Source organism: Saccostrea cucullata, unplaced genomic scaffold (genome assembly GCF_032062105.1).
Source record: "Saccostrea cucullata isolate Sc308-1 unplaced genomic scaffold, CSIRO_AGI_Scuc_v1 ctg69, whole genome shotgun sequence".
NCBI lineage: Eukaryota > Metazoa > Mollusca > Bivalvia > Ostreida > Ostreidae > Saccostrea > Saccostrea cuccullata.
The window spans coordinates 433,906-461,144 of NW_026939160.1; the positions used below are offsets into that span (position 1 = coordinate 433,906).

Sequence of the window (27,239 nt, forward strand, 5' to 3'; positions counted from 1 at the left end):
CTCCAATAGTGAAAATACCGTATTTCCCATATTTAGTTAGTTCTGATTTTTACTCTTTGTCCTTATGCCGAACTTCATTTAATTACATTGGTTTACACATGTTTTGTTTGTGATATTATTACAAAATATGTTTTTGTTGTAGACATATTTCGCACTTTATTATCACTTATCATGTAAACAAATAAATAACATCAAAACATATTTCTCGGAAAGTCCCATAATTTCAATTTATTAATTAGAATTAATATCAAAATATATTTTTCGGAAAGTAATAAATCGGAAAATTCAATCTAAAATCTTTTCTTTATACATGTGCTTGCAATATTTATTCTATATATGTTTCTGAAACAAATACACTCATCAGATTTTTTTTGGATTCTAAATGTAAAATTGCATGTACATGTACATACTTTATCATCATTTCAAAGGAATAAAATGGCACTGTTCGGAGACATAAAAATAAATAATTGTCTAAAATATTACTATGCACCAGAAACAACATTACATCTTCATTCTTAAAGTGTTTGAGTATCTTAAAATGAGAGAGGATAAATGAATTTCATAATATGGCTATGCTACATAAAATTAGACATCCAGTCGAACACCTGTTTCTACTTTTCTAACTTCCGAAAACGTACTAGTACGTAACGTCTTTGAAGGTTTTACTCGCTTATTTTCTGCAATTACATATATATGTATACATGTACCTACATATTTTTTCCCCCAAAACTTTTCTATTAATACAGTAAAAAATGTATTATACAGAAATTTTCAAAGCCCTCATCATACATTCTCTCTTTGATGGATATTGACATCTATAGGCTGTAAATGATAAAATATCGATTTTTTTTAGTATTGATATTTAAGCACATCGATATGGCTCATTTCGGAGATCACGCACCTGCAGATGTAGCAACAGCTGAAAATCACAGCTTCACTATTGTTAAAACTTTATAAAATGTCATTTCTATTACTAGACCAGATTATAGCTTGCTTTTATAACAAAGGTTTCTCGTAAGTCTGTAAAATTTTCTTGCTTGATGATATGTTACTTGTACTGTGTATATTTTGATATATCGACGAATCGATATTATTTAATTGCTTTATCGATACTTTATTCATCTTCAAAAAAGTTTTTATTAAGTTACAAAACTCTTATCTTTGAATCGCTCTAACGCTGTAAGACCCGGCTATATTTTATAATGCCCTGAAGGTTGAGTAAAATATGAATAAAAAGGGAAATAAGAAATATTGTTGAAAAAATGTAAACACTTGGAATGATTCAAATGAAACAAACATTTAACAATATGTGACAAAAAACTTTTTCAAGTAAAGTGCCATCATAATAATTAAAAGTCAAAGATTAAGCCAAAGATTCATATTCCAACAATACACTGAAGAAGAAAATGTATGTTAAATCAATATTAAATTGGGAATGTGAACATGAATAATTGAACCAGGACATACTTTTAAAAACAAGTGTGAAGATATTTCTATCATTCATTTAGAAATGTGTCCATTTCTCATGCAATAATTTCTTGGATCAAATATGAATGCAAAACTTATATAAAACTACGTTACAAATGGATGTTTAAAATATGACACTGCACTGCGTGTATAAAAATCTATAAACAATCGAACAATTTAAAAAGTAAATAAATAAAACGAAGTTATATCATGGTATTTAAACATTTCATCCAAGGTTATTGCAGTTTCCGTCTGTTCCTCGAGAATGACCATTCTCAGTTAATTCGGAATTTTTATCTTCCTTTTCATCCTCTGTCGTCTGTTTCACTTCATCCACGTGACAGCAAATGTCCTTCAAACTTTCGTCTTTTTCATCCTCTTCATCTTCATCGCTAGCGATGTCCAGTAACTTAGATTTATCTCGTCCATGTCGAATACAACCGTATTGCACATGAGTGTAGTACAGTACAAAATTACTAACAATAATTGGAACAGTGAAAGCGATCATCAGTAAACCGGATATTGCGCAAAGACTTCCGATGACATAGCCTGGAGCTGTTGCAGGGTTCATATCACCGTAACCCACAGTAGTCATGGTAATGACGCTCCACCAGAAACCTATTGGAATGTTGTCATAGCCACTATCCGGTTCTGCGAAATGTATCAAGGAGGCAAAGATGACCATCCCGATCAGAAGAAAGACAAACATGAGGAGAAGTTCATTGAAACTGGCCTTGAGAGTATAAAGTAATATCCACAGCCCGGGAACATGGCGGATGAGTCTGAATATACGACATAACCTTAACATGCGTAAAATAAAAATAAAGTCCATAAAAGGCCAGTCACTTCCTTGTGGATTGGAAATCTTTAAGAGAAATTCGATGTAATCTGGAAGTATAGCGACGAAGTCGATTATATTTTGTAAGGCGGTGATAAATTGGCACTTCCGGGGACAAAAAATGAATCGTGTTAAGAATTCCACAGTAAAAAACGACACACAAACAAGGTCTGTTATTATGAGCGCCGGATGAACTACTGTATCATTTTTCGGAACCACGGGTTCGGCCGTGGTGGTGTTCGATTGGATTACCGTGTGGTTTCGGGCTTCGTGAATGTTGGAAAATGTGAAGAGATCGTATAGAGTTTCATAGTCCTTGAGGAAATCTGTATGTTTTGAAATTCGAAATAATGGATGCGTTTCCGCGCAGAATGAGAATATCGAAAGGAAGACAAAAATGATGGAAATCCACGCATATATCTGAAAAGAAAATACTTGATTTAAAAATCCATTATAAAATTTTTAAGAATTTCAAGATATTATTCAAAATGAATAAGAAAAGTACATAAAACATTTTTTTTCTCTGCAAAATTCAAAACATGTTGATGATGAACCAAAATTTCTTTTTTACACCGTATTTATATTTCACTTAAGGCATTTCCATCCTCCTGTGATGTCATAGGTTTTCGCAGAATCTGTCATTTAAGGGGGCCGACTATAGTTTTATTGTGTGAAAACTACAATAGCGAAACTCTTCATTTTTATACCATATAACTTACATTAACTTCAGTGTACATGCAAAGTTTGGGGGAAATCCAGGTATTTTTGAGGGACGGTCTCAAAATACAGGTACATTTACTATAGGATTATATAGGAAAATGCCAATTTTTAGCACTTTAAAGCAAATCATACAAATACTACAATAGACGTTTTGTTCAAACTATAATATTTGATGAGTAATACTATATTATACATTATATGTAAGAAACACAAAATTCTACCGTCTTGTTACCACAGGGGGCATCTCAAAATGCAAAAAATTAGCAAGTTTTAATATTTTATCTAGAGTACTACAAAATATGACGCACACAATGGATTCACATGAAAACATAATAAAAATATTGGAGATATTCTCAAATTTCTATGTTATAAATTTCAAGAGCGTATGTTTATTACTTTTTCTTTAATAATATTTTTGTTACCCCTTTCTTTATCATAACGTCAAAAACACACTGCAACGACGTCAACCTGCCTATCAATTGCAAAATCGGTTAAAAAATCAGTTACATCAAATTGTAACTACATTTTTATACCTATATTAATTTTGTTTAATTTTAATAATTAAGCGAAAAAAGTTGCATTAAAACCGTAAATACGCTTCATTTTACTGTGATGCGCGAAATATTGCGCAATGGAAACTATAGTCGGCCCCCTTAAATTCATACCCCATAGAAATATATCTTTTGAATAAATGCCTTTCAATAGGTGAAATACAAGTAATTGTTTAGTAAAGTATATGTATTTAAGCCAGATATTATGTATTTAAGCCAGTGTTAACTTAATTTCTAACTTACTTGTATACTAAAACTATTTTTTGGCATATGCTTCTGTTTATTTATGTCTTACATCTCTAGAAATATTGCAACATATACATTTTTAGCGGTAATTATTCAATTTTAACTGTACTATGTGAAAAAAATTGCAGTTTCTTCTACTTCGAACCCATAAAATTGTGAGGATGGAAATACCTTTATTTAAAACATACCATCTACTTTTTTAAACACACAAACAGAAAACCAGTATATATATATGATCTGTTTTCCCCCTTTTTAGTACATGTACAGTGATAATAGGTGATTGCCTTTGTACACAAATTAAGCAGTGATTTCAATATCACTCCGCTGAATGTGATTCTAGTATATGACCTTCCCTCCTTTGTAGGCAAACTATTTTTGTCTCTAGGAATAATCATATAATCCGATATTATAACTCCGCAGATTGATTGGGGTGTGGTGTCCTGGTTTTATTGCTCAATGTTCCGTAGGTATTATGGGAAACAAGATCTATTTAATTAAAATTGACGATATGTGAACGCTAATCTTATAGACGTCTCTAAGCAACGTACTTTTTAAACTAAAGGACAACCTGTTTGCGAAATAAAAAGTAAGGTTATTAATAATAAACAACTGTTTACATATTTTCTTGTACGTCATTTATGAATGAAAAAAAAATGGCAGCTGAATTTCGTAAAGTAAACCAATTGAAATTAAAAACAAGAGGCCCATGGGCCACATCGCTCACCTGAGCACTAAGGGTAGGAAAAAGTAGAAAAATGGCTTTTTATTGTAAAGTTTAAATCCAAAAGTAGTCCCATGACCAATCATGGATATGCTATTTTTTAGAAAATGATTTTTAAAGAATTTTCCTACATGTATATATATCTTTAAAAACTTTGTTCGGCCATTTTGGCCCCGCCCTACCCCGGGGGGTCATGATTTGAACAAACTTGAATCTACATGTACACTACCTGAGCATGCTTCTATATAAATATGATGAATTATGGCTTTGTCATTCTTGAGAAGAAGATTTTTAAAGAATTTTCCTATATATTTCTATGTAAAACTTCGGCCATTTTGGCCCCACCCTACCCCCGGGGGTCATGATTTGAACAAACTTGAATCTACACTACCTGAGCATGCTTCCATATAAATATGATGAATTATGGCTTTGTCATTCTTGAGAAGAAGATGCTTAAAGAATATTTCGTATATATTTTTATGTTAAACTTTGGTCGGCCATTTTGGCTCCTCTCTACCCCCGAGGGTCATGACTTGAACAAACTTGAATCTACACTACCTGTTTATTACTTTTTCTTTAATAATATTTTTATTATATTCGTCAAAAAACAGCATGCTTCCATAAAAATATGATGAATTATGGCTTTGTCATTCTTGAGAAGAAGATTTTTAAAGAATTTTCCTATATATTTCTATGTAAAACTTTGGTCGGCCATTTTGGCCTCGCCCTACCCCCGGGGGTCATGATTTGAACAAACTTGAATCTACACTACCTGAGCAAGCTTCCATATAAATTTGATGAATTATGGCTTTGTCATTCTTGAGAAGAAGATTTTTAAAGAATTTTCCTATATATTTCTATGTAAAACTTTGGTCGGCCATTTTGGCCCTGCCCTACCCCCGGGGGTCATGATTTGAACAAACTTGAATCTACACTACCTGAGCATGCTTCCATAAAAATATGATGAATTATGGCTTTGTCATTCTTGAGAAGAAGATTTTTAAAGAATTTTCCTATATATTTCTATGTAAAACTTTTTCGGCCATTTTGGCCTCGCCCTACCCCCGGGGGTCATGATTTGAACAAACTTGAATCTACACTACCTGAGCAACTTCCATATAAATTTGATGAATTATGGCTTTGTCATTCTTGAGAAGAAGATTTTTAAAGAATTTTCCTATATATTTCTATGTAAAACTTTGGTCGGCCATTGTGGCCCCGCCCTACCCCCGGGGGACATGATTTGAACAAACTTGAATCTACACTACCTGAGGATGTTTCCCCATAAGTTTCATCTTTCCTGGCATAGTGGTTCTTGAGAAGAAGATTTTTAAAACATACCACCAAATTTTCACTAATTCTCAATTATCTCCCCTTGAATGAGGGCGTGGCCCTTCATTTGAACAAACTTGAATCCCCTTCACCCAAGGATGCTTTGTGGCAAGTTTGGTTGAAATTGGCCCAGCGGTTCTTGAGAAGAAGTCAAAAATGTGAAAAGTTTACGGACAGACAGACGGACAGACAGACAGACGGACGGACGCCGGACAAAATGTGATCAGAAAAGCTCACATGAGCCTTCGGCTCAGGTGAGCTAAAAAAATGAAAATAACTTGTTAGGAGATATGAAAGAGGATTAAAATATGAGCTGAGATATCTATACAGGTAGTACACCTTGTATAGTGACATATTTTAAAAAAGAATGTTCAGATCAAAAAGAATATCCCAGTAAACTGCATTGACAAAGTATGGAAGTGGATTCGGGGATCGTCAAACATAGCGGAGTGTGTTGTTTATTTCGTATGCATCTTGAATACTTTGGTCGAATTTGCAACTTACATAGACGAGTTACTGTAAGGTTTCACTCCCATTCTTTACTTTCAAATATTTACTCTTTTCAATGACTTTCTCTGCGATAAAATGGCCTTATAATCCCATAAAGCGATTTTCTAAGCACGTGACAGATCTAGAACTACATGCTTTTTTCCTGCGTGTTGCTTAGTAATACACTTAGTGGGGATACTGAAATTTCTTATTATTGAAGTTTTTTAAAAATTGAATTAAGGATCAGGTAAATAATAACTGTTTTTTTTTTGTTTTATGATGATGATCAATCAATTTGTTCGCGTGATAATTTTACCCATAAACGCCTTCAGCGTTTATACAAATTATCACGCGAGGAAATTGACTGATCTCATGATAAAACAAAAAAACTAGACAGTTATTCCTCAAAAATACAACGGGAATTTCGGATAATATATCCTAGGATGTTCCTAGCTAATCCTCTACTATGATGCCAGAGGGCAGGCATATGGACTGGATAGTTTATATAATGATATTTGTAGATATGTCCGAAATATCCCACGTTTTTCTGTCTTTTTTCAAGATTTAAGATAGCTAAACGAATGCGACAATTTCAAAATACAATTTTTTAAAAATCCCGAGGAATTTTTATAGTTCATTCATGTCGTGTTGTTACTCATCAGAAGGAAATACAATTTCTTAATTTAAAAAAATCAAATATATATGTATATATTTTATATTTTTTGGGGAGGGGGGTTATGAATTTTTTTCTTCAAATTCAGTTTTGTTCCCCAGAAAACATGTACAGTGAATTAAGAATGTACTTTAAAATGATAAATAATCGCAATTGAAGAAGAGGCCTAAAATTTCTATGTAAAGAACAAAAATCCTTCTAGTATCTGGTTTCAGGAAGGTAATTAGTTCTTCCCGGTTTAGATAAGATACATGTTCTCTCTAACGTAGTAACAGTGTGCGATTATTCAATATAGCTGACTTGATCTCTACACACTCAACAAATCGGTCCTATTTCTATATTATCGGGTGTGTCTTTTATCCAGTTTAACAATAGGAGATATTAAATTGCACACATATATTTCTAGATAACAAGTCCTATTTACATGTACTTCCTACACGAAGATTTAATCTCACTGCCTCATTTTTAGCCGGGCTTATTGCTCAAAGAGCAATTGCCGGCTGTTCAAGGCAGGATGTTAACCCCATAGTCGCCATTTTAAAGTTACGTGCAAAAATATAGTTCTTACTTCAACCGCTTTTGAGATAATACAAACGGTAAATAAAGCAACAAAAATAAAACGAAGTTTTATCTGTATAAAAGAAACATTAGTAGTAATGACTTTGAAAACTTCATAAGTCAAAGAGCATAGTTCATTAGCGTAAGGATTTTTGATAATCAGTGTTACCGTAGTTCTCTACACATACGAGGTAAAGCAGGAGAGGGAACCAGACTGGCCTGTTTGTTTACATTCAGCTGCGGTACCAGATCAATTCTGATTCTGACAAAATCAGACCGTGGTATTAGCATTGAAAAACTCACTGTCAGTGTCTTATCATTTATATTGATAGTTTTAAAATAATTTTTTCATCAGAATATAAACGTGATTCATGTAAGAAATCCATTCTACTCTGTAAATGAGCCCGGCTCTCTGTACTTCTGAGTACTTTGATTTTTTCAGGAAGTTTTTCTAATTTTTGGTCGTTTTGTTTTTGAGTTATACGTAAACTCAATCCCATTAGCCAAGTAGACCCCATCCCCCTTTTCCTTTTTCAGCTCTTTTATAATGTTTGTCAGTTTGTAATTTTCCGCGAATATGATTTTTCATCTTGGTTTTATTTCTGGCGCGAATTTAGAAGCTCACACTAGTTTAAATTTTTCTACTAACCTGAGCTAGAGGTTCAATTAAATATACAGAGTATATATTTTAGCTAGTTCAAATCAATTTTGGGACAAACAAGAAAATAATGAATAATTTTTTTACAAGGAAATGTGAACACATGCACTATGAAAAAGAAAACATTTCATAAATAGAAACAGAATAGGAAACCTCCCAGTCAGGGTCAATTCAAAATAATGACCTTTAAAGCGAAGCCACAGCAGGGACATAAGATAGAAATACTATCTTGATCATATCTATATATGACCTAATTTGATAAAGTTGGGTGAGGGCGTTTTTCGAACTTGTTTCCAATCCCTTTGTAATTAAAAATATGAGTAAAATCTTTTCAAACCAATCAAACAAGAGGAATTTCGTTAGTCATAAGAGTGTACATGCATTTCCATGTAGTCTAGACTATATGAAATGCACTACCATTGACCTAAGGCTCCAAAGGCTAGGATATGGCCACAGTAGGAGGTTAGATCTAACCTTTAAACACGCAAACGTCTGTAAAAGCAACACAAATATAACATCAAGTCTCTACTGAATGTAGATTGAAATCGTTGAAATTGTGGACTTTATGTTTTATTGATGGGTCGGTTAATTACACGTACGTGTCTTGAAAGACACGAAGACTACTACATTTCAAAGTGATGGGAACACAAATTAGAGACCTAGAAATTAGTTAGATATTGTAAGAAATATATTATTTTAAGAATTTTATTCTAAAATGAACTCTTTGTCATGTCTTTTTTCATGTTTTAATTGTATATGCACAGGATAAATTATGAACCCGAGTGCAAGTTATCGAAATGGATGGACATTTAGACAAATAAAATACATGTAAATGTATAATTATGAAATAAAACACAGTTGTTTCATACATTATCCCTTTTATTAACACATTTACTAGAGTTCAAGCAATTTGAGCAAACACGGAACTTAAAATCAGAATTTGAACGCAGGTATGAGCATACCTTACAGACGGGATAAATGGGAAAAAAATCCACAGACAATTAAGGTGCAAATAATAGCCTTAGGATAAGCATGAAAACGTCAGCCAGCATTAGACTTAAGGACAGATTGTATTTGCTGACAAGTAATTTGTATCGATCATAGAATTTTCGAAAAGATGACTTTTAATGAGACTGGTGATATTCTTGATTCATCAACTTGTTTGTCAACAACTTGTCTGGTTTTAGAAATTGTTCTTTTGTAGAGTAATCAGCATGATCTTGCGTAGCGAACCAATGGAGAGATATAAACCCGATATGAAGGTGATAAGGGTTGTGTATAAGTAAGGGAAGTTAATGATTGACAAGTTGAAGTCATCACGATTATCATAAAGCTTTGTAGGTAGGCTAAAGCATTTCTAATATAAAGACATGTTATTAACATATTATAAAATATATACATCCCATTTATTGTGAATTAATTCTGTACATTCTACTTGGATAAGTACTTACTCTCCTAACATTTAGAGAGTATACGAATAAGGTGTGATAAAATACTGAAAATTGAAATTACCATTTCAAAATTTGAATTGCTAAGATCATTTTTAAAAGAATTTTTATCTGTTTGATTTTATCTTTTTCTAGTGTTTTGAAATAGCATGTATTTTATACTTACTTATCCTCTCCGTGCCCCGGAGACGCATAAGGCCGTATGTATTTTATGGTGTTTTTAAATAGCAACTAATATTGTTATTCATTTATAAAATTATAACAGAATATTTTTGTTTCAATATCAAAATACACCCCATTTCACTGAATTGCTTCAAGATTTTTTTTATATTTTAGTACATCAAGTAATCTGCCATCCTCCTAACTTCAGGGGTCATGAGTCAACACGTTGCCGTTAGACAAATTGCATTCCATATTCTACGGCCCCGGGCAGCTTGGGGTAAAAAGCTGAGTGGGGTGGAGTGGAGTCTTGTGGAGTCGTGGAGTGGAGTCTGTATTATAACAGTACAGAAAGTTTGAGAACAAAAACAATTTCTTTTGTATTCATACGGGTTGACTGCAGCGACGTCTATCAATAGTATTACAAATCTTAAGAGAATTGACTATGATTTTCGTATGGCGACATATTGCGAAATTTCTAACTGAATTGCGATAAATATTGCAATATTTTTGATAGAAAATAAAACGCTTTTTTTATAATATTAATATTTATTGTATTCTAAATTTGGAGCCTTTCACCGGAAACCAGTATATGTTGTCAATTTGACGTCTATTTGGGTAAAATATTCTCGAATGGAAGTAAAACAACATTTAATAATTAATCAATGCCTGACGTAAATGCAGAAAATACATGATAAATAACTTGAATAAAAAGTTCCTATTAATTCGATTATAGTTATGCACCAAATGCACCCAAACAGCAGCTTTTGTTTTATACTGTTTGATAGGATCAGAAACACACTTGTAATATCAAACTTTATATTTTTACTATAGAAATCCTGAGTCCAAGCTTATGTCAATGTATTGGTACTTCAAACCGTATTGTTAAATATGATTTTTTTAATAGCAACATACCAGAATATTTGTTATTTTTGCCCAACCTAAAAAATCTTGTTTTTTTTCTCTCATCATTCGACAGGTCATATTAAATCATTCAGTGACGAAAAACCTGTAACACGTGCCTGAGGTGTCAGTTGCGTACATCTTGTTTACGTTTTCCATCTACTCCAGAAAGCTCAAGTCTCATTGGTGCTTCTGAATGAGAGAGCCAAGCCCGTAGAATAACGAATGAAATTTGTCATAGGTCCATCGTTGACTCAGGACACCCGAGGCTGTTAAAATGGTTCGCTGCAGTGCTACATGTACTGAATTCTTGTGATGCACTTTGAATTTTTGACTCAAGGTACGCTTGACCTGTACTTGATATAGAAGCCATATCTTTGTCCTACCTAGAAGATCATCAAGTTTGAGGGGCAGATTCATTTTTAACTCACACTGTATGTTTGCAGATCTGGTTTCGTTTCTTGTTATTTTCGCGCTTTTTTCACTTCTATATACTGGTTGATGCTATTCAAATAATTTCCAAAGGTGCCTATTCTATACAGTTTTGTCCTTCCGCAAAAAATAACCAAGATATACAGCAAAACGAAGCTTAACAGTCTATAATTAGTCCTTGATTTACATTAAGCTTATTGATACAATAACACGAACAAAATATCAGTTGTTCCAGCAATATCTATATTTATATAACGACCACTGCTAATTAGTGTGTACATTCCTGGAAAATTTCATTTTCATATAGGTATTTTTTTTCTCACTTCACCAGAAAATCAATGCCTTAACAATATATTTATGTAAAACCTGAGCCATTATCACCTGATCAATGTCATTTTTTGATGGACACATCGATCATAATTTCGGCCAAATGTATTTAATATTTTTGTACATGTGCATTTATATGTCATTCCGTTGCTTATTTCTTCCTCTGATTTTCATTAACTTGACGTGTGAATTTAACATATCAAGTGCAAAATGAAATAAGAGAGAGAAATCTTATTAAGTTATATAACATGTACAGTATGACCTTGGCACCAAATAAATTCAATATTCGCTCAATTTATCTACAAGGTAACGACATTTTCACGAAGATATTAAATTTGAAGCTATTTTTGAACTTGCTTCTGATAATTCTTAAAACGATTTATGAGATTTTTTTTACTTAGAGAATTTACAATTTCTATATTTTTACGTCTGGAAACAAAGAATGAATTATTAAAAGGATTCCAATACTTTTAATGTAAAAACTGTATATAATGCATCAAACACGTTAGGTATCATTTCGCAGAGTTCTAACACCCCACCCCACCCTGTTTTTGATTATGCATAGTAAACTAGGACCATCACACGCCAAGATATTTCTACAAGTAACATAAAAAAATTCCAGTCTTTTACGAGCGAGTGGAGTGTAAAATTTCCAAGTGCATGAAAGTCCCAAACTTTTCTTCTAATTGATTAATAGGTAAACTGAAATGTCACCTTGCTGCTACTTTTTTCGTTGTTGTTGTTGTTGCTGTTGTTTTTTCATTGAGTAGTATGTAAATAGACATTATACATGTATACAATACCGATGCATATGTAATCAAAAGAATAACAATTGACCAGTGGGGTAAATTGGAATTTTCCCTAGCTGCTATTATTGTTGTTGTTGATGTTTTTGTTTTGTTATTTTTTTTATTGAGTAGTATGTAAACAATTGCTCGAAAATCAAGAATTTTAATGAAGAATTTTGACTTACATTTATATACTGTTAGATATTTTAATCAAAGTTTAATTACTTACTCGGACTAGACTATAAATTTGGCAAGTAACAGAAAGAAACTCTTGAATAAAAACAATCTATATTCTTCATTTTTATCAAGGGCGCAGTTATGAAGTAATTTTTCCAAAACTTTTTTTTAAAAAAATCTCCAAAAATTGAAAAGGGATACATGTATATATAAAACTCTTAAACTGTACTTTTAGCTTAATGTTGCATTTTACTCTCTCAGCATCAAGTGAAGTAGTGAAGTACATATATTCCCAGGCTGCAGAACTAACAGGAAGGGTTGGAAATGTGGGGGGCAAGTGTTATTTCCTAACTTTTAAACATTAAAAATACTTACCCAGTACTACAGTAATGCAAAAATATCATATATTGACTTAATGTACAAAGGAATAAACTATACATTGTATCATACCTTAGCACCTAGTGAGGTATTTGGGTTTTGGAGGAAGTTCCACACTATAGCTTTACATCGGGTCCAGAAATGGGGGCTGTTTCTATCCTTCTCCAGGTGCTGTTGGGTCATGGATCTTTTTCGATCATACTCCAACTTCTCCAGAGATTTGTTCTGGGTTTTCCACGTGTTGTAAGGCTGCCAACAGCAGCGTTCTATGTCCTCTTCCTCGATCCCCCAGTAGTCGAATTCTCTCTGGACCGCTGGCCCACAGAGGTACGTGGGTAGATGAAGTTCGTTTGTCCGAAGATAATTCAACACTACACTGAATAACTGCGGATCCCTGTCGAAAAAATAATCGTCCTTGCTTTCACGATAATATCTTCGAAGTTCTGATTCACTGGCGAGTTTACACGATTTTAATCTGGTAAGTGTGTGTTTATATGTTTCGAAAATTTGTCCACCCACATTGAGAATGACCGTTTCCTTGTTTTTTATGTGGATGCTGTGTCGGTACGGGCTTCGTTGTTCTTCATCGGGTTCGTTGATGCTGACTTTACTTCGGGATCGGACAATCTGCCCCCCGCCACCCATCACGGAGAGGGCAGGGAACGCCATATTGCCATCTGAACTCTTACTGTTTGTGTTTTCTACCTGACGGCCGTGTTTGTTATTTGTAGACCTTTGCGCATCACAGTTGACGCAATTATTGGTTTCGTCTTCACTTTCATCTGATTGCGGTGTCATGAGCCGGGTGGATTTATAGCGACCATGGTTGTCACATTGCTTTCTCCGTTTCGTGGAACCCCTGGAGAGAGGAATGGACGTCCGCCTAGTCTGGGGAGGAAAGGCAGAAATACAATAATTCATCATCAAAACTGTTTACTGTATACCAAACCTACCAATAATGTTTACATTTTGAATATCAATGCAAGCTAAGGAATGAAAGGTATTAAAAATCCTTATTTCCACAGAAGAAACGGTGTGATGGAATAACTTGTGCGCCTACAGTTCCATTTCATAACTGCACGAAGAGCTTTCGTCCAAGACACACGCATCCTGTTTTAAGAAAACTATAAAAATCCTTAAATTGTCTTCAGCAATGCAGATTGGATTAAATTAACACATTGTTAAAACTGTCAATCTTGAAAGAACTTCTCTGTTATAGGTAGAAGAAAATCAACGTTTTCAGGTGTATAAAGACTTAAGCCATCACACTGGTCGATGGGTGTCTACATTGTTTCTACAACCTCCTAGATGTACGGTATTGACGCGAGGGAAAACATCAGGCCAAGAAAATAAGTGTTTTGGTTTCACTGGCCAGTGCTGAACGCGACTACTGACCCCTTTCCCCCAAATAGCTCAATATATTTGCTCTGAATTTCTTAGCCAAATAAGCACTCATTAATGTACCTGTTTTCCTCATGGTAATATTATATCTCTGGGTTTTATTATCGCCGTTAATTCATTTTACACTTTCGTGTTGCAATCATTGCTATAGGTTGTTTAAAGTCTCGGAGGGTTATCGAAGATTCAGAGTGGGAGATCGAGCAATTTTGCAAAAGAATAAATGATTAATGTAGGAGCACTTAAATTAGATTACTAGTATTTGGAGTTTATATATATACCATTCACATAATAAAATATCTTTAAAGAGTTTACATTTTCTTCATTTATAAATACATATTTACATGTTGAATAAAAAAATTAGAAGAGGAGGAAATGAAAAAAAAAATGTGTTTGAAACATTGATGCCCCAGTATGGCGAGGGTTGAATTTTCTCAAATGCACGTCAAACTCCAAAGGTCGAGGTCAAAAGGTCAAAACTGTTGGTACTCAAGGGAAGGTCTTGTTACAAGAAATACATCTGTGAAAAATGAAAGCCCTAGTTCTAACTGTTCAAAAGTGATGGCCAATGTTAAAGTTTTCAGAAAGTGGGTCAAACTCTGTGAAGTTGAAAAGGTCAAAAATATTTATACTAACTAAAAGGTCTAAGCCCTAGCTCCAACTTTTCAAAAGTTATGGCCATCGTTAAAGTGTGGATTTTTTTGTAAAAGTAGGTCAAACCCAAAGGCCAAAGTCAAGGGGTAAAATTAAGGTATCCAGAGAAAGATCTTGGGAAATATGAAAGCCATAGCCCCACCCATTCAAAAATTATAGGCAAGGTTAAAGTTTTTTTCAGTCAAACAGACAGAAAGACGTACGGACAGGGCAAAAACTTTATACCCTCGAAACTTCGTTTAGGGGGCATAAAACTGTATTTAAGCCTGCAAAATATAAATGTATTAAGCGGGTAGTTGTAAATAGAGAACTAGAGAAGTGGATAAACCAAAAATTCGCCTGGCATTTTACACGCGAAGGAACAAAACGTCCAAAGAGTGCATGTATGTTGCTAAAGAATACAATAGTAAATAGAAACAGAAGTTAATGGCAGAAGACAGGTTATATAGACTCGTGGGAAGGTAGATAATTACCAGACGATATATTTTTATTGTTGCTAATTGATAGATGATGACCAACCAGGAAGCCGGTGTTCGTTTCTCTGTTGTTTCTTTTGTAAATATTACCTAGGCATACCTATCGGGAAAATAACGAGTAAATAAGGCAGTAAGTACTTTGCATCATGGACTTTTGAGGGCAGTATGATTTGATATTGACTAGGAAAATATTGATATTGACCACAAGACGAAACTTCGGAATATAAATCTACAACAAAAATTTTCAATCTAAAAAAATCAACGATATTAAAATGCACAAAAAATAGAACCCATTAGACAATCCAATCACATTAAAATTCCTCACCAAAAAAAAAGAAGAAAAATTCCAGAAGTAATATTGATATCTTTTAAAAGCTAAAAAACAGAGAGAAAAACGGATTTTGATATGACATATAGTTTTATGGTTTCTTCAATTTACTTCTGTCACGATTTTCCTATAATCACATGTTTCCATTCTGTAGTATCTTTGAATCAGCTGTCATTTGCCTGTATAATATAATACAAATGTATCTTGTAAATGTACTCAGTATATATCGTGTATCAATGAGCCACAATGGTCCTTTGGTCTGCTATAATTACAAACCAAATAGTATATATTAAAAGAACTGTTATAATATTCTTGATGTTGTGTTCAATCATTAATAATTTTTAATCAATAACTTGTAATGTACTAAATTTTCCTACGCTTTTTGTTTTTTTAAAAGCATATTTAACTTATTATTGTTCTTCATTATATATCGCGGTAATCACAACCGTATGTTTCCCCTGTGTTTTATGAAAATAACGTGTTACAGAAACTCGCGTGAAGGCTTGCATTTTTCTGACGTATTGCATGTTTTGGCTTCCTTATTTACATCTGTTTTCAATTGGCAAATAAGTGTTAATTACAATAACTATGTATTTGTTATTCATATCATTTATATTTATTAATCATTTTTGTTAATAAGCTTTATATCAATTTTAAGTCGTATTGCTTACAAGAATGTTATTATTAGAGAATTTAATTTTAAAATATCGGGGCATTTATGTTTTGTTTTTTTATATACAAATATTTTCAAATACTAACATGTCTTCTTCTGTTGTTAGTTGGGGAATTATTAATTCAGCTGTTACAGAAAAATACATGACCAGTGAAAGCGAGTTATTTTGATTTTTCTGTTGATGAGATATTGGACTGCTTACGTCACAGAATGGGCGGAGCTTAATCTCATTTGCATTTGTTGGTGTTCAACATTAGATTAAATCACGGCAGACAGTACAAGATAAATGTATGTAAAAAAGAAATATAAAATTGAAAGGTTTAATATACATTTATTGTTTTCGTTTTGTCCGACCTAAGAATCAAATTGTCTGCCTGAGGCCATTAGGCCGAAAGCAGACAGTTTGGTTCGCGGGTCGACAAAACGCATTTTGCCAGAGAACATAGTCAATAAATGTTTTGTTATACCTTTCTTTTTTTTGACATACATGTATTTTGTACTGTCTTCCGTGATGTAACATCAGGTCCGTCACTTTTGAACACCAACGAATGAAAATGAGATTAAGCTCCGCCCATTTTGTGATAAGCGGTCCAGCATCTCATCGACCGGTCCAACATCTCACTCAGCGATCCAACATCGATTTTTTTCATGCCCGCTCTGCAAAACATTAGAAATGTTAATTTTTTTTCGTATAGATTTGTATAGGAACAAACTTTTAAAGGTATAGCAAAACATTTATTGACAGAGTTCTCGTACAAAATCGACCCTCGAACCAAATTGTCTGCCTTCAGTCTTACGGACTCAGAAAGACAGTTTGGTTCTTGGTTCCGACAAAACGCATGTTTCCTTCAAACTCGGGCAATATATGTATAATGTTTCATTGATGGAAGAGACGTTCCCTTGGCGTGGCATGCTTAACATTGTTTAGTAAATGATAGACGACCTTTTCATAATATAAAGGATATAATACTCAGTGGATGTAAATAATTTTTTGATGGTTAAAACCATTTGTTTCAAAATTTAAACATTGGTTTTAGATATAATCACGTATACTCACATGTAATTCTTCCATTCCTGACAATGTCCTTATAAGTTCTAAATCTATATTCGTTCGTAAATTCCACCTTTCCTTTGTTAATTAATAAGTTGTATTAAGTATTTAATTCTGTCTATTATTAAAATGAGCTTTTGAATTGATTACGCACTTATATGCATTTCTTATTGGTTCAAGTAGTTATCAAGTTAAGAAGCTTGACTTGGGGGAAAATGTTGAAAATTATTCGAAAATTAGAAGTGTATACTTTATTTTTGAAATCCAGTTTAATTATTCTCCAAATGACTGGTTTACAGTAGTAGGTACAGATACAATGTACAGTACATGTATTTGATATTGTTTTTAAAGGATAATAAACATAATCTATATTCATGTATAATTGACTAAGACTGTTTTGTCTGAAAAGCAATTAGTTAATCAGCTTAAGTTTTGTTCGGATTGGATCCAAGGTGTATTTGTACTTTTTCAGTAAAAGTACATGCTTCGTGATCAATATAAACAAATATATATATATATATATATATATATATATATATATATATATATATATATATATATATATATATATATATATATATATATAGACTTAGCAAAAAGGAGGGGGCTCTAAGTCTAAATACTTAAATGCAAATTCTACCTTAATACAAAAAATGCTTTCGTCGCCAAGATAGAAATGCTAAATTTAGTCACATAATGAAAAAGAGATCAAATTTTTTAAGTTCATACTTATATAGTTTACAAGTATGTTACATGTATTATTTTAAGACTCAATCCTTATGTCTTAGAACAAGCAATTTATTAAAATCAATCCGTATTTTTAGATCCTGTAAAAGAAATGCAGGTTGTTTCTATAAGAAACTATATTTATATAACCGTTTGTTTATCAGCTTGCAAGTCTACGAGAATTTTTTTTTTCTCTCAACTGATCATGATCATGATTTTCCGCAACAAAAGATAATGAAGGATACTTGGTACACATGCACATGTAAGAACTCAATGGATGAAGCAAGTGCCCTCAGACAAATAATTTACGATCCTGTTGAAACCACACAGCAGGGCCTTGACATCTTCGCGTTCTCTTGGAGCTTATACGACAACGGCAAACTGTCAAACATTCAAGTAATCTAACTACATCTACACGTAAAGCGTATGCACATTATTGTTTCTCAGCGATCTTGCATCATAGAAAGAATGTATTCTGGCATATCTATCTATACGATTGACCTTAGCGAAGTATTCCTCGCCGCGATTAGCGAAAACAAGAATGGCTTTAATATAGGGTGACAGACTTTCATCGCGTCTTCGTGCATCTTCCATAAAGAAGAGTTTAGTTGTCTTTGTAAACCACCTATATCTATTTTAAATTCTTATACATGCTTTAACAAATTTATTTTATAAAGTTAAAATTTCCTTAAGTAATTCCACAATTGATCAGTTAAGCATTAATTTTGACGAACAATCGTAAACTATACTACGAGTTGTAATAAATGCTGGTAAGGTGTTGGTAAGTTTGAACCTGTTCTCGATGCCGGTTGCTTAATGTTTCAATTACATATAGTAAACATATGTGTACATTTTCCTTTGCGCTAAGGATATGATGATTACCATAAATTTATATCAGATGTGAATTATCAATTATCTTAACGCATCCCCAGGGACCATAACTGACAAATATAAAGCACTCGGGTGGTATTATTTTTAAATATTAAATACTTGGGATGCTCTTAAAAGCAATGTGTATCGTCATATGAAAAAAATTGCAAGAATCATTAATACATATATATCTAGATTTCATCGAGCTCTAGTTTAATACTACCAACACATTAAATAGCATATTTCTTTGTAAAAAGTTTAAATAGGTATTCAGGGATTTGCGGCATTGAAGTACGTTTCTAGAATAAGCTGAAACCAAAATACAACTGTACAAATATGTGAGATACATTTAAAGGTTCAATAAACAATTAATTTTGCTTTAAAGCATTATCACCAGTTTAGATCAAATGTTTAGTTTAGGGAGAAAATGTATTTACACGTAAGTCTTAAGTAAGTCACGCTCATTTTAAAGACCCGTCATTTTTCCTTATGTAGAAAGCATAAATGATCTCTATACATGCTGCATAATACTATATAATGAGCACTGTAAAATAATATCTGATCTATGTATATAACATACGAAGGAACCTCTATAGAGAAAATTATTGGTAACTCAGATTGGCTGCCTCGTTGCACGGAAGTTTTACAATTTATCATTAATTCTTTTGTTTTAGATTGTTTTGTATTAGGGAAATTAACTCAAGAAAATTGAATTTAGATAAACTAGATTATGTCGAATAGAGGTGTTTTTAAAAATCAAGAAAAACTGATTTGCAGAAAAAAAAAAAGAATTGTAAAGAAAAGTTCTTTTGACAAACAGGTTTATTTCGATTTTGATTTCCCGTTGTTTTCTTTGACAACCAATGACAAATGCATGTAAAATCAGGAAAATTCCAGAAAAGCAACTTCAAGATAAATCAAAATCATTTGAATTAAAAAAAGCAGATATCTTACTGTATCTAAATATTGATCCACTCCAACCCCATCACTTATACATACCAAGTCCTTCGACCTACGAATGGGAAAATAATGCAGGGGAGACCTTTCATTAACGCAAAGGCGGGATGCCGGTGCTTATTTCAGCAGCATAAAAAAATAATAAAATATGGGGCCAAAGCAAACAAGCGTTTAGACACTTCATATTCATACATCACGGAGGTATTGTTTTAGGAACAGACGTTACGCAAGACTCTTGTCTGATGAGTTCCTTTGATCGTAATCTTTCGATGCAGTAAGCAGCTAGTGCCAGTGGTGATAGTTACATGTACCCTACTAAGACGTACCTTTGTGGTGAAGGTCGACAAAAACGACCAAAAAGCAGAAAAACACAACGCTTTTTAAAAGTAAAATCAAGCTCCTACCTTGCTGCAAGGAAACGGTGTAGAAGTTGTGATCAAATTAAAATCCATTATCTGAATGAAAAACACCATAATAAAAGATCCATATAGGTGCTACAAAGTATGACAAGATCCTAAAAATTCAAACATTTTGGAGACTTTGACTTTCGGTGTGAAAAATTTGGCAGTCATGTTTTATATCGTCTGTGATGCCTATAGCGCAATTACGAGACAAATGTTGACGAGCAAGAGAGAAAAGAGGCATGAAGAAGGTAAACTTAGAGTTTGTCTGGCAAAGAAACAAAACTTTACGACAAGAGTGTTGTGACGCGCGACTTTTACTGTACTGAGTGAGTAGAGTGAAGCAATCGCAACTTCTTGGGCCTTTCCGACTAGGGTTGTTTTTCCGACCTTTGACGGAAAGACCCGAGATGATGCGATTGTAGGGTAATGATGATTCAGCGGTCGAATTCGAATTCGTTGAGGTTTGCGATGTATAATTCTAGTGAGAACATAAACTCCAATTTTTGTAAAGAAGCACTTTAATTAATCCATTTTTCAAAATTCTTGGTATTTTACTCAAATAAAATATTTTTTGCAGGAGATTCTTCAGGATTACACGCTTGATGAGAAGGGGCAGTAGTGGTAATATTTTACACTGTCCCAGAAGCTTGTAGCATTGAATATTTTGAAAAAAACATTTTGTAATTAAGTTGAAATTTATTTCATGTACGAAAGTACTAACTACTCAAAAGCTCAACTGACTTCCCTCTGTGTGAACAACGTAGCGACCATAGTTTTATGACAGTATGAAGTTACACTACAATTGCTGCTCTTTTTTCTGGTGCTATGAGTGACAAGAGGAACAAAAATGACCTGACTTTAATGTTCCGCTTTTTTCAGGGAAATTTTAAATTCACACTTTTAAATTTGCATCATGGGAAAGCTTGAGGTTTAATCGTTGTATGACTTTCATATACTTCGACTCACTATCAAGACACTCATGAAACCAAGCTTAATCTCTCAACCCATCCTGGAAAAACTTTATGGTTCCATATTTATCAGAATCAATGACGTCTTAAGCTTGCTGTTCGTAAAAGAATTCTAAAGAATAAAAATACTTTTATACATACTTTCATACATGTATATATAAGAGCTTGACTCCCTATATCTCTGTACCATTCTAGCCCCAGGTTTTGAACGTAGATAATCTAGATAAGGATGTTTGATTTATTTTGACTCTTTTATCTTGCTATTTTTAAGAAAAACAAAATGTGTTTGTGAAAATTTTGCGCCCGGCTTTTTGCAACAAAGTACAAAAATACTTTATTTTTTAGCATATTGGTCACAGTCAAGGTCACAAGGTCATTGACCATGGTATATATAAAGAACTTAATCTTTGTTCATGTGGAAAGTATGAAGATGTTTACCATTAATATGAAAGTCAAATGTCTAGAAACTATCTTTTTAAAAGTTATGGCAAAAAGTGTAAAAAGCTATTTTTAGCATATAGGTCACAGTCAAGGTCACAAGATTTTTGACCTTGTCCATAGATTTATTACTGAAAGGACTTTATTAGTGAATTAAGCTTATATCCTTGAAAATATGAAGTCCCTATCTTTATGGTTAAAAAGTTATGACAAACAGTGGAAAAAGCTATTTTAGCATATAGGTCACAGTCAAGGTCACAAGATCATTGACCTTGTCGTCGTTTGAAAGGACTTTATTAGTGGAGTATGCATACAAATATGAAGTCCCTATCTCCTATGGTTAAAAAGTTATGACAAACAGTGGAAAAAGCTATTTTTAGCATATAGGTCACAGTCAAGGTCACAAGATCATTGACCTTGTAATGGCATTTTGAAAGAACTTTATTAGTGGAGTATGCATATGAAATATGAAGTCCCTATCTTCTATGGTTCAAAAGTTATGACAAACAGTGGAAAAAGCTATTTTAGCATATAGGTCACAGTCAAGGTCACAAAATCATTGACCTTGTCAGAACCACTTTGAAAGGACTTTATTAGTGGAGTATGCATACAAATATGAAGTCCCTATCTCCTATGGTTAAAAAGTTATGACAAACAGTGGAAAAAGCTATTTTTAGCATATAGGTCATATCAAGGTCACAAGATCATTGACCTTGTCAGAACCACTTTGAAAGGACTTTATTAGTGGAGTATGCATACCAAATATGAAGTCCCTATCTCCTATGGTTAAAAAGTTATGACAAACAGTGGAAAAAGCTATTTTTAGAATATATAGGTCAAAGTCAAGGTCACAAGATCATTGACCTTGTCAGGAAAGATTTGAAAGACTTTATTAGTGGAGTATGCATACCAAATATGAAGTCCCTATCTCCTATGGTTAAAAAGTTATGACTAACAGTGGAAAAAGCTATTTTTAGCATATAGGTCACAGTCAAGGTCACAACGTCATTGACCTTGATGTCATTTGACAGGACTTCATTAGTGGTGCATGCATACCAAATATGAAGTTCCTATCTCTTATTGTTCAAAAGTTATGGCGAAGGTTAAAGTTGACAACAGACAGAAAGACAAACAGACAAAACAAAAACAATATACGCCCGGGATCTATCGATCCGGGCGCATAAAAAATGTGTTTCTTATGTATAGATTTGCCCCTTTTTGTTACATAATTACAAACATACGGTATTTTCTGTGAACACGATTTGAACAAAGAAATTTAAACAATTTAAACAAATTTAAGGTCAACAAATTAACAACAAATTAACAACAAATTAACCACCAGATATTACTTTAATTTTTAGATATGATAACTTTCATTTGACAAAGAAAAATGTCATACATATTACTTTTAGAATTTGATCATTTTTGTATTTTGTTTAAATTTGCCAACTTTTGAAATATAAGAAATTTAAATACATGAACATGTATTACATAGGTGGTCACTTACTGACCTGAAAACTTTTCATGCGATTTTGTTCCATGTCAGCTAGAATGACTCTTTTGAATGATTTCTGAGAAACTGCCACTTAACACAGTACATCGAAATGTTCTGATTTTCACAAACACAGTGATTTATAAACAAATATTTTAATTAACACCTTTTCTAAACTAAGTTCCTGTTCGCCCACGCTTTTCTAAAAAAAAACCAAAAAAAAAACAATGTTTCAGTTCCTGTGGTACTCGAATCCTTTGTTTAATTTATTTTATTATTTATTTAAGGAGGCTGGGGATCAACAAATTAACAACAAATTAAAAACAAATTAACAACAATAAATTAACAACATTATTAATTCTAGTTTTCGAAATGTTAGCAAAGTTGCGGACGCAGGCGGTTGGCGTTTTAAACTTTTTTCTTTGTTGATAAAAAAAGTGCCTATGGTTGCTGAACAGCTCACATTTGAGAAAGAGAGAGAGAGAGAGAGAGAGAGAGAGAGAGAGAAATTTTACAATTTGTATTTGATTGTAATTACATGTAAATGCTAGTAGAAATAAATAGAATTTGTTGTCATCTGTGTGGAAACAGTCTTTTATAAAGTAAGGTGATATATGTTCTAGATGTACCTTCTTAATATCTCTAAAGGTAGGAAAATAATAATATCAACCCTTATTCACCTGTCAGCTAATACACCATTCTGAGACAGTATTAAGAAATACCCGTTTAGGGGGTACATTGTATATAGCAATAGCATGAACATCATGAGTACTGGAATCTGGAGGAAAACCCTGCATTTCTTTTCAAATCAAAATTAATCCTTACTTGTTTTAAATTTACTTGATTGAATCATATTAGCATCATTTAATTTATAAATAGAACGTAATGACAGCATATGCCACGTTTATTCAAAGTTGTAACTTACAGACATGCTTCTTCTTGGCAAAATTATTCCGGATCCACAAGATCCTGATCGGTCTGAGTAATATATGGTAAATTGTCAATCACAATATGACATTGTCTCTAACATATCAACTCCCAAGTTCACTGAAATTCGGTAAAAGTTCGTATTCGTGTATCCCTCATACCGGCATGTGTACACAAGTATCCTCATAGTAGTGTCAACTTTTCTGTCTGAGTGACTTTGAAAGACTTTAAATCACTAGTTGGCGTTTGGATGTTTAAATGAAGACCATTTTGAGCCAGATTTATTTTCCATTTTATCATTTTAAAACCGATTTATGTGAATATATCGAAATAAAATAACAGCGTTAAGCTCGGATGTACATGTTAATTACTCTTTTTAATGTTTTCAATTTCCAGATTTAGAACTCTAAATAAAAAATGTTGTTTCCTTTGAATAAAAGGAAACAGGTGTGAAATATTTTCGAACTTTTATTATATTTTTTAAACTTTAAAGAACGGTTCAGGTTACAACGACAGGGTTACGTGTATACATGTACAGCATAGAAACATTTAGATAAGAAGTGGCATAGGCGTAGTCACAGATGTCACGGCGTTCCTACGGCGACGGCGCGATTCTACGGCGATCTCACGGCGTTCTACTGCGTTCCCACGGAGATCTCTCGGCGATTGATGCTTCCGGGGGCGCGTTAGGAGTTTTCACCTCGTGTTCACGGCGTTCTCACTGCGCTGCTGCGTTCCAATACCACACTTTTTAGTGATATATATAGAATGTAAAACATTTTTGTTTAAAAAATCACAGATATATGCCAATAAAAAAATAATTAAAAATGTTAATACATAATTTGTATATTATAAAAATGATTAAACTCAATTTTTTTTTTTCAATTTTATGTAGAAAAATTGAACAAAAAAAAATTGAAAATAATTTGCCTTTGAAAAAAATGTTGTGAATCAAATACGTTGGAATTCTGATCCCATTGCTCTTATTTTGTGAGCTGGCTGACAACCTAACCCCCCCGCCCCGCTGTAGAAACGCCACGGGAGCGCAAATAGGATTGTCGCCGTGTAATCGCAGTCGAAAAAATCACAAGACGATAAATCTCATTTAAAAACGCGGAAACGCAGTGACATCTTAATTTGGCATCTTTTTTTTTTTTTTTTTTTTTGCTTGTCAAAGATTTTTGGAGATCTCACCGCGCTGCTACGGCCCCCACTTTTACTTTTTTTTTTTTTTTTTTTTACTTTTGCATGCCCAAAGAATTTCTGAGACCCTACGGCGTTTGAGATCTCGCCCGTTGTCACTTTTAAGTTTGTGACTACGCCTCTGAGTGGAGTAAGGGGTTTAAATCATGTTAATAATATGTATAGACCCAAAACTCTGCTAAGATTGACTTGTACTTTACGATGAATTATTTAACATGAAAAAAATAAAATACTTTTCCCTATGTAATCATTTTTGAAAATTTAAAGAAAATAATGTAAAATATTGAGAAATGAAGTTACAATAAAAACTGGACATTATAAATATTGTGAGGCATAGTTCCTTTTTACCATACTTGTAGATTTAAAACAATATCTTGTAAATTTTGAATTTACGAAGTTGGTGTAAATGCAAAATTTACAACATGTTCGCCACTCAGTAAATTCAAATCTTAAAACATGAAAAAAAATTCTTTATCAACTAGAATCAGGAAAAAGTCATTAAACAATATCTAAGTGAGTCTTCTTATTGTTTTATTAAACCTACATGTAGGAATCCACGCTTCACCTCAGCAATAACCCAACCCCATCCTTACACCCCTCCCCCGTCTTTAAGTTGTCCATTTGACCAGAAAACGGGACTTAAAGGCAAACAATCGTCCCGTTTTCTGGTCAAACTTAATAAGTTATATAGAAGATGATTACTTACTTTGTTCTTGCTTTTCAGGCTTATCTCTTCTAAATCGCAATCACAAGAATCATCATCTTTATGTGTAGAGAGGCAGTTTGGTGTCGTGAAAGCTGTTTTAAAAATCCCCAAGCTTAGGTGCCTTGACATTATTTTACATGTCTTTTCACAAGAGATCTTTTAGCTAGATCAGGGGATATTTAAAAAAGAAAGAGAGGGCCGACGTACGAATAAAAGGTGAAATGACATTTTAAAAAAAAAGTTGTTTGCGCTTGAATTATCTAATTGAGCACATTATTGGTTGACAAAAGAGTTGGGCGATTAGGATTAATTACGCAATATGTATGACACTTTTTTTGAATTTATTTTCAAAAAGTGACATAAGTATAACAAACAATTGTTTTGTCAAATACTGTTCATAATCAAAACGCCCCAACTTTGATGCACCAATATTTATCCATGGAAGGACTTCGTATCGTTTTCAAAAGGGGACAAAAAGAACAAAAAAATATTTTTAAACATTTATCTGAAAAATCTTCGACAAACCAAAAATAAATGGAAATTGTTCAATATCCAAAATTCTATTACGTGGAAGGACAATGATAGGTTCAATCTTCTCACACAATTCTTTTCATGCTCGCTTTAATCGAAGATTCGGGGGTATATAGTTTTTGTCGTGTCTGTCTGTTTGTCTGTTTGAGTGCAAAACTTCAAAGTAGGCCATAACATTTATTTTAGTGGAGATTTGATTTTCATATTTCACATGTGTATTTCTTGTGACAAGTCCTTTCTTGGATACCACCAAACTTGACCTTTTGACCTTGGAGTTTGAACCAATTTGACACAAAAATTCCAATCGTTTACTTTGATCATAACTTTTGAACGGTAGATGCTAGGGCTTTGATACTTCGCGTATATATTTTTGTGACGAGACCTTTCATTGGATACCAACATCATTGACCTTTTGACCATAAACATGGAGTTTAAAAAAAATAACCTCGGCCATAACTTTTGAATATATCTAATCCTTGTGAAAAGACCTTTCATTGGATATCAAGAACTTTGACCTTGGTATTTGAACTACTTTTTAAAATTTTGACCTTGGCCATAACTTTTGAACGGTT

At 33.1% G+C, this 27,239-nt stretch overlaps 1 protein-coding gene across 6 annotated transcripts; it reads right to left on the bottom strand.

Moving 5' to 3' along the window:
- Window positions 1–385: 385 nt before the first annotated feature.
- On the bottom strand, window positions 386–26,311 carry LOC134252341 (potassium voltage-gated channel subfamily C member 3-like). Of its 6 annotated transcripts, none has more exons than XM_062734781.1 (4): window positions 26,137–26,311; window positions 20,403–20,453; window positions 12,938–13,753; window positions 386–2,725 (listed from the first exon to the last, which is right to left on the bottom strand). In XM_062734781.1, the coding sequence occupies exons 1-4, from the start codon at window positions 26,263–26,265 to the stop codon at window positions 1,694–1,696; spliced, it is 2,028 nt and encodes a 675-aa protein (XP_062590765.1). In that variant the 5' UTR covers window positions 26,266–26,311; the 3' UTR covers window positions 386–1,693. The 6 variants fall into 6 exon arrangements, with proteins under 6 accessions (XP_062590765.1, XP_062590766.1, XP_062590767.1 ...); XM_062734783.1 differs by lacking the exon at window positions 26,137–26,311 and adding an exon at window positions 24,222–24,404 and having other exon boundaries at window positions 387–2,725; XM_062734782.1 differs by lacking the exon at window positions 20,403–20,453 and having other exon boundaries at window positions 26,137–26,310.
- Between the last annotated feature and the right edge of the window lie 928 nt (window positions 26,312–27,239).

Coding starts and splice junctions, on each gene's coding strand:
- LOC134252341 (XM_062734781.1), bottom strand. CDS start 26,265: ATGTCAAGGCACCTAAGCTTGGGGATTTTTAAAACAGCTTTCACGACA. Junction 20,454..26,136: donor GCCTGAAAAGCAAGAACAAA/GTAAGTAATCAT, acceptor TTTTTCATTCAG/ATAATGGATTTTAATTTGAT. Junction 13,754..20,402: donor CACCGTTTCCTTGCAGCAAG/GTAGGAGCTTGA, acceptor TTTCCTCCCCAG/ACTAGGCGGACGTCCATTCC.